General features: G+C 35.0%; 1 protein-coding gene across 1 annotated transcript; it reads left to right on the top strand.

Annotated features, from left to right (window-relative positions):
* The first annotated feature begins 198 nt into the window (after nt 1–198).
* On the top strand, nt 199–8443 carry LOC147400808 (uncharacterized). Its single transcript, XM_086441834.1, has 6 exons — nt 199–486; nt 1102–2681; nt 2792–3043; nt 4846–4926; nt 7034–7663; nt 8223–8443. The coding sequence occupies exons 2-6, from the start codon at nt 1437–1439 to the stop codon at nt 8277–8279; spliced, it is 2265 nt and encodes a 754-aa protein (XP_086297960.1). The 5' UTR covers nt 199–486; nt 1102–1436; the 3' UTR covers nt 8280–8443.
* The last annotated feature ends 315 nt before the right edge of the window (nt 8444–8758 follow it).

The raw sequence follows: 8758 nt of genomic DNA, 5'->3' as shown, positions 1-8758 counted from the left end.
AAAACGTGTGTCTCGTCTCTACTCACTCATGCCAAAGCAAAAGTACAAAACGCGTGAGAGAGAGAGAGAGAGGACCTATCCGTCTTTAATTAAAAAGTGAGGGAAGTTTACGTCTTTTACATTTACGTACATAATTGTTACAAGTCGAATTAAATTTAAACTATCACTTAGAAACATTTTAAATTTAATTTCTTGTTAAAAAAATGCAGAACAAATATAAAGGGAAAGAAAAAAGGGTGGAATCAGACATGTGGTGCGTTTTTTTTATTTATTAAATAAAAAATAATTACTGGCAGAAAATTCAGGTTCATGTTCATCAAGTGGAAGTGGTGACGAAAGATGAGATTGCGAAGCACCGTAAAAAGTACAGAAACCAAAACCGCAACCAGGCGGAGAAAAAAGAGAAAATAGAACGAACACCTTCGATTTTAACAGATTTTTTTTTATGGAAAATTAATCATGATTGATCCTTCTCAAGTTTTTCTGGTGCGTCTTGCAATCTATCCATCCAACTTCGATTTTCTAATTATTATTATTTTTAAATGTTTATTTGATGGATTTTGTGTGGTTTTGGGTGTGAAATGGTTTAGAAAGGTGGATGAGGATGGAAGTTTTGATTTTTTTTGGTGAATGTGTGTAGTTTGAAGGAGAATTTTTTAGCGTTATCTGTGTTTGTTGATCATCTGATTTGATTCTGTTAATTTGATTTTGAAATGTTGGTTTAGATTGTTGGATTCTGGATAAATTGTTTCCAGATCGATCGTTGATTGGATTTTTTAGTTAGATTGATTACATGTTTATGTATCTAATTTTCTCTTTTGAATCAAAAGAAATCATCGAAGCTTAATCTGCTTTTTTTTCTATATTTGAATGAAAGAGAATAAAATATCTCATTCATCAATGGTTAGAAATCTCATGTTCCATTCTTTGAACAGAAATTTAATAAAAAAATTTAGATGAAATCATCATCTATAAGTAATTGCTTGATATCTTATGAATTTAATTGATTAAAGAATAAAAAAAGAAATTTTGGTGTTTTTTTCATGTTCATGGTCTGAGTTTTCTTTCTTTTTTTAATCAATTCTTGAATGTTTGTTTCAGGTTTGTGGAATGTGGATTGATTTCTAAAACAACCATGAACCAGCTGTGTCTCAACCATATTCTGTGTGGATTTTAAGTTATTGTTTATGTTTCTTTGGATGGTCTTAGAAGGGAATAGTATTTATGTTTCAAGTAGATTTGATTATTTGGTCTGATAGAAAGTTAGTTATTTAAATTCAAAGGAATTGGGACATATGAGAGATTGAATTCTATTTGTCCATCAAGAACTTGAAAGTGGATTCTCATTCTTTCATTGAAACATATAGAAGGGTTGGAAAAATACATAAGAAACGGGACACACTTAGAAATCTCGATACTTGCTAAAGATCTTACTGATGGGGTTGCCTCAAGTGTCCTCTAGCAAGATTGCTGATGAAATTGCATCATCATTGAGCACATTTGTGCAAAGTCCTCCTCGGTTCGCTAGTGCGAGCTGTTGTGATCTGGACGGAATGCATCTTGGAAGCACGGGTAATAGGGTGGCGGAGGGCTTCCCTTGTTCTTCATTTGGAGATTTCCAAAGGAAAAGCACATTGGACTCTAAATATAGAAGCCCTGCTGATGGTACATCCAATGTTCATGGGTTGCGGGTTGCTTCTAAGGATAAGAAAGGTTGGTTCATTCCAAAAGTTGGACGGAATATTCATAGTCCTGTTTCAAGGATTGTGGGATTTGAATCAGGTGTTAATGGGTTTGATGGGATTTCGCCGGATTGTGTTCATTCATCTACTGTGGCTGGCATCACTATAAATGAAACCGAGTCATACATGCCACTAGTCAGGAAACGCTTGTTGTCCCCTTTGAATGGGATGTTTTGTCCAGATCGATTCAATGGTGACCCTCTTGACATTGTCGGGGGTGATGTTGATATTGATTCATGTGCCCTGAGTGATAAATTAAATGTTTCTATGTTACATGACCATAAGAAAGCTAATATTGGTAATACTAATCACCTTGAAACTCCAATCTGGTCCTCTAGCTGTCCTAAATGGGATAATGTACTTGGTAGAAATAGTAGCACGAACTCCATTTTCTACACCGATGGACCTTCTCTTGACAACAGGGACACGTTACCTCAAAGACATTGTTTATCTTTATCGACACCTGATCCCTTTGGAGAAACAAGGAAGGTAAGAACCCAAACTGGGGCTGTTGCCATATCTCCAAAAAAGGTTCCCTCTCCTATCTCGATGTCTCCTCTTGGTCCAAGATTCTCTGAAAGAATGAAAAGTGCTGTAGTATGCAGGGATGTCAAGAAAGAAATTGAAGGTGAATATCTATTAATGGGAAGGTCACTTGATGGAGCTGTCTCAGGTATTTTATGTTCCAAGGAGGAAGATGAGTTCAGGATGCCGATCAAATCATTTCAAGATGTTGACACTTTCCATAAAGATTTTGACCCATTTACCCCTGAAAGTACCATTAATGTTGGTCGACATTGGGGTCCAGATTCAGCCCCTACTTCTCAATGCACCAAATTGATTAGAAGCTTGAGTGGGATTTCTGTTAGGAGGTCATTGATTGGTTCATTTGAAGAATCTCTATTGTCTGGTCGGTTCTCATCTGGCACAGTCAGTCAGGTTGGTGGTCTGTATTTTTATCTAGCTTTTAGTATGGAATTTTGAGATTCTATTTCATGGGTGTCTCATGTTACTCTTCATTCTCCCCCTGTTGGCTTCTTATCGTGCAGAGAATTGACGGTTTTCTAGCTGTTCTTAATGTTACTGGAGGGAACTTCTCGCCTCCATGTCAGAAACTACCTTTTTCAGTAACAAGTATAGATGGAGATAGCTACTTACTATATTATGCATCTGTCAATCTCAATGGTACTTCGCTTTCGAACAAGTGCAAAGGCCCGAAGCTGAAGAGAAGACTTAACAACGATGACTCGCGAGCTGCCAAGAGCCGCCTGCGTATCCCTATGAAAGGGCGCATACAACTGGTACTTGGTTTCTTAGCCCTCAATTTATTGGTGATCAAGTAAGTTAGGCCCATTAACTTATGGTACTGGCATAGTATTAAATTTCGACATATTTCCACGAAATATACCGAAATATTTCCATTTCCACAAGTTCTGACATGAAATTTAACCAACAGTTTCTTTTTGTATATATTCAGTGGAAATCACTATTCATTTTGCGAAATATTTCAATGAATAGTGAATTTCCATCGAAATATCAAATTTTAAGTATAAAAATACAATATTTAGAGGAACGATAAACTTTGACCGAAATATTCTTTTTTGAAAAAAAAATATAATTGCTTTTAGAAAGGACTTGTAAAATACACATTGTATTTACTAATAAAATATTGCACATAACACTCATTCGTTGGTATAAATGAATTATGACTAGTTAGTTATCTTATCTATTTCATCTTATTTTAATGTATTCTAAACATATTAGTACATCTATATAAACAAGTACACAATTAGCCATGTTTTAATTAGTTGGATACATTAGCAACTTATTCTTACTTATTCAAAAAATAAGAAATATAATAGAACATTAAAGCAATTTAATAGTTTCTTCATTTTAATATTTTACACATTAAGTTGTATGTAGTTAATGTTAACGCAACTTATTACTCTTATTTCCATGTAGCAAAATGTTGTTCTTCAATTTCACACTCCATATGGTTCTTTATTGTATATTGGTGACTTAATGGGTGTGTTTTAATGCCTATTTTATCATTTCCTATGGGGTCAGTGAACATTTCTTCAATATTTCTATCATTTCCAAAGGTTGTATTAATTTCAACACTAATCAAAATATTTCCATGTCTAGACAAACCGAAATAGACACCGAAATCGAAATTTAATACCTTGGGTACTTGATGTGTGTGGGAATGATGTTGCAATCTTATTTTGGTTTCAAAGTAGGAAGAACATAATTGTACTCCTGATTTAGCTCTCTTAGGAAATGCCATTACTTGCAATAAAAAAGTTTGGCTGAATTATTTGATGGATTTTATAGCGATAAATAAGCTTCACCATCATTGGTTCAAAGGCATTCCAGAAATTTTTGTTCTCTGGAATGTTCATCAAGACGCATTATTTTTTTTTTTTAAGTTCATATTTATGTTTCCTTAGGCTCTTTTCTAAAAAATCTCAAAACGATTTAAAAGGGAAATAGAAAATATATTAGAATTTATATGAATGTATATCTGAATGGAAAAACAGTATTAATGTTGCAGACCCCTACTAGTTGAGATTAGATATTAATGATGAATGATAAATAAACATACAAATTATGCAAAAATCTTTTTGGATCACAACTTTTTGTAAGGTATCTGATTTCCTGTGAAATTATTTGAGATTCTTAAAACAATCAGAGATATAATAGATTTTGATTCCTTTTAGTACGAGACATCAAGGTATTTTACTTTTAAATGCAAGTCTGACACTTATTGTCCATTCTCAAGGCCATGCTTATTCTAAAGCCTTGCAACAACAGTTTGGATGTGGAGTAGTGGCGTATCAATGTAGTTCATGGTGGGCATTGAGTTTCAGCCATTGATATCATAGTAGAAAGTTGATTGAGATGGTGAAAGCAGATATGAACGCACTTTCAATAGAAGATGTGGATAGTGTGTAATGGAGGAACAGGATTTGTTTAGCCAATTTCAAATCCTTTGGAGAAGGCTTTGATGACCTTGATTTTGTTGCATGTGTAGAAGAATATATTGTGGGAACATGACCTAAGCTGTCTTTTATCTACTGACAAAGCTGAATTTGTTTCACAGGTTCTCAGCAACCCAGAGAAGACACCTCTGCACACCTTCTTTTGCACCTATGATTTGAGTGACATGCCAGCTGGAACCAAGGTCTGTTGAATAGAAAATCCTAAATGCTATCCTCAAACTTTGAACTGTGATTAGAGATTTGAGCAAAAATTGTATTCTCCATCAGGATTCTTAGGCATTTCTATATGTGTGATTCTTTCATGGTGAGCACACCATGATAGCAAACCATGGGAAGTCCTTGTGTCTAATTATAATTGGACCAAACTACTTCAAGTTCCTCGCAAGTCACAAACCCTGAAAAAGAAAATTATCATTTTTCTTTCACTTTCTTTCCTAAAATGAGAACTAGAACAGTGACTCCCATTGTTTACTTCCATAGTGAACTCACCATGAGAGCTCTTTATATAGGATCAAAATAATTGTCTTGATAGCTATGCCACCAATTGGCAGACTTGCATTCCAGATGTCTTTCCCGCATTATTCATTTCTTATGAAAAATGGAGCTGTTGTAACTTGTAACACATAATTTTAATACATTATACGAACCTCTTCTTTGCATTTGATTCTTCTTTCTTACTGCTCTTACTTCCCTCTAACTTTCCCTTGAATTGTTGTACTGCATTAAAAAATTGGCATAAACTACATTTTCTTTTCAAGAAAAATTGTACTGTAAGAAGTTTGTGCATGGTACATGCTCTATTATACTGAAGAATAGAGTTAACTATCTGTTTGTGAAGTGGATGATGAACATGTGCTCACCGATTGAAACTTATCAAATCTTGGTAACCCGTGTAGTGTCCACATATCTAAGATCACATCACTTCATCATCCTGGCTTCTTGATGACCTGGAAGAATCTTTCTTTGGACCCACCAAGATTAAATGTTTTGTTAATGATGTGTATTTACATGTCTACATTTGGTCATCAACTCATGCCATGGAAATGTGAGGTCATTCATTGCGATCGGTCGTGATAAAAAAATCAGTTTCATAATGATTCTAACCATCAATTCAAGGACCTGTGATTCATAATGTGATGAACATTGACAATCCATCTCACTGAAGTTTTTGCCTGTGTTCGATTTTGGTTGTTTATATAGCCACATCTGGACCATTCTCATAGCAAGCTGACAAACAATGTCGTCTACGAACAAAATGTAGTCTATTCCACATAACAGTTTGTTTTATTCCTCACATTCCTGCACATAGGAATATCCATTACTATGTTAACTTTTGTCAAAATTTTAGGAAGTAGTTAGGATGTTTATTTTTTGAAATTAGTATTTCAAATTTTAAATCTGAGTTAGCCAGTTTCCTCTTTTTCTGCTGTAATTAGTTGTTCCTTTTTTATAGCAAAATTTGTTTCAGAACTGGTACTACTGTTTTGCTAAAAATCTATGTTTTTGTTCATTATTTTTTTAAGTAGAATAATTATTTCTTCTTCTCAAAAGTTACAACTTTCAATGACAAAGATCAACAATATTTAACATAATGTTAGTCAAAGGTATGTGAGTTGCAGCTCACAGGCCATACTAATCTGTTTCTTTGTGGCTGTACTTGGGATCTAATCTTAACTGTGAGCCACTTTCAAGGCAGGCAGGTGGAAACCTCATACACCAAGGCTAAGAAATATGTTATTTATTCTGTTGGTAATATTACGGCCAAGCATCCAAAAAATACGTGTATGTCATGCATTGTTGTTTTATTCTGGCACCTGGTTTAACTTTTAGTAGCTTTACATAGATTTTAATTATTCAATTCTTTAGCTTCCTCACCGTACACTAAGTTTGGAACATTTTAGTATTCACTCAAATTCCAGGCTATTTGTGATGGTTTAATTAGGAATTATCTTGGTCATGTTGTTTTATAGCAAGGTCAAGAGACTGTGTAACTAGGAGAGTGTGCTACTGAGCCTTTTTTAAACATCTAGAGTGTTCACAATGATGACGATGAAGCCTCTCCGCCTTTATTTTTTAACTTGGTGACTATTCCTATGTACCTTGGAAACCTTTAACCATTTGTTATACTTAAGAATGCATTATGCGTCATGCATACAATGAGGATCCGCATATTTTTAACACACTTTGTGTTGCATGTACTACATTTTGTATAGCATTTTTTATGGTAAAACTCTAGACTCAGATTCTCTCTGACTACTTTTTTCTGCATTATTGTTCATATGAAAGCAGACATTCTTGCGCCAAAAGGTCACTCTTTCTTCTTATAGAGGAAGCAAAGACGTTGACATGAAAAGTGAGCCTGAGGTTACACTCTCAAATAAAAGTGACCCTGTACATGCTAATGAAGTCGACATTATACACACCAGGACAACTACGACGATAAACTCTGAATTTATAGGATGCAGAGGCTCCGATTTTATGAGTTGTGCATCTACTGATGATACTCAGAAATATGATCGGCCCAATCCTTCCCAAAATAAAGAAGAGACGGACCTCCCATTCTTTTCACCAGGGGACTATGTAAATGAATTCAACACCAGCAGTGAATGCTCGAAGACTGATGGGGATGATTACAGTCCAATGTTTAAGTGTCGTGAAACTGACAGGAAATCTGGACATAGTTCATCAAGGGTCAACGAGAATACTGGCGGTGCTGGTGTTCTGCGTTATGCTCTTCAGCTCCGTTTTTTATGCCCTTATTCTAAGAAATCTTCGAGATCTATTCAAAGGTGCAAGTCCAATCCTTTATCTACACCACAATCAAATGGCATGGATATCGAAGGGGAGCGGCGCTTCTACTTGTATAACGATTTGAGGGTTGTGTTCCCTCAGCGCCATTCTGATTCTGATGAGGGCAAGGTATGTGCTGAAATCATAACATAAGACACCTTTTTTCAATTTCCTCTAAGGCTTGGGATAGTTGCTTTTGTGAATGTCTCATTCTTTTTAGAATAATGCTGATGTGACCTCAAGATTGTACCTCATATCGCACATCTTGACGTGAAAGTGTGTAGGAACCATAGATGTGTTTCATAGAGATATGAGTCCAAAAAAGCACCTATGGTTCCTACACACTTTCACGCCAGGATGTGCGATATGAGGTACAATCTTGAGGTCACTTCAGCACGACTCCTCTTTTTAATGTTCTCTTCACATTCAAAGCATAATGGGAATTCTTATTTTTGGTTGTGGAATTTTTCTGATATAATCAAAACAAAGTAATAACACCCTTGGATAACAAGGAGTTCAAAATGAGGAAGAAAAACCTTATAAGGGTAGCCAAGGATGTATGCCCTTAACATTCAAAAAGCACAAATCTTGCTATTTCTTTCCTACTAATTTTTTTTCCTTGTCGCTCAGTTTCTCATGTTAAATTTGATCAGTTCCTCTAATGAAGCGTGTTGCTCTGTGATGGCAGTTGAATGTGGACTACCATTTTCCAAAGGACCCGAAGTACTTCGACATCAGCAACTGACAGGTCTAGTTAGGGTCTCCGCAGATTCTTGGTCCTGGTTATGTACATATACACACACACATCCCTCCTTGAATCATCTTATCCCAAGTGGGCATCAAACCCACTTCACTTGTAAATATTGCCATTTTTCAGTAATGAAAATCTTATTTAATTTTCGGACTTCATAGTGATCATTTTGAGTAGGGAATCACTCGAGATAGTCTCTCATCTCAGCCATTATTTGAGACTAGTATTTTTCATTTTCAAAAGCAATGGTTCCTCCAAAGTAGACCACATTAGCTCATAGCAGAAGTAGCAATCTCAAGACTCATGGTTCCTTTATAGTAAATCATCACCAATAAATCCAAGAACTTATTCTTATTTTTTATTCATTTATTTGAAAATTTAAAATTTTCATCAATTTTGTTATTATTTTTATGACATTAATATTTGAAGAAATCTATATTTTATTGGGAATTCTTGGATGATTTCTGCATAAA

This window comes from Akebia trifoliata, chromosome 5 (assembly GCF_017979445.1).
Source record: "Akebia trifoliata isolate Shusen 1 chromosome 5, ASM1797944v1, whole genome shotgun sequence".
NCBI lineage: Eukaryota > Viridiplantae > Streptophyta > Magnoliopsida > Ranunculales > Lardizabalaceae > Akebia > Akebia trifoliata.
Note: the sequence above shows the minus strand (reverse complement) of the source record. Positions and strands in the feature narration are given on the sequence as shown.

Excerpts from the sequence above, each read along its gene's own strand:
- LOC147400808 (XM_086441834.1), top strand. The coding sequence starts at position 1,437 with ATGGGGTTGCCTCAAGTGTCCTCTAGCAAGATTGCTGATGAAATTGCA. Across the intron at positions 3,044-4,845 it reads TGAAAGGGCGCATACAACTG|GTTCTCAGCAACCCAGAGAA; the intron begins GTACTTGGTTTC and ends TTTGTTTCACAG. Across the intron at positions 4,927-7,033 it reads ACATGCCAGCTGGAACCAAG|ACATTCTTGCGCCAAAAGGT; the intron begins GTCTGTTGAATA and ends ATATGAAAGCAG.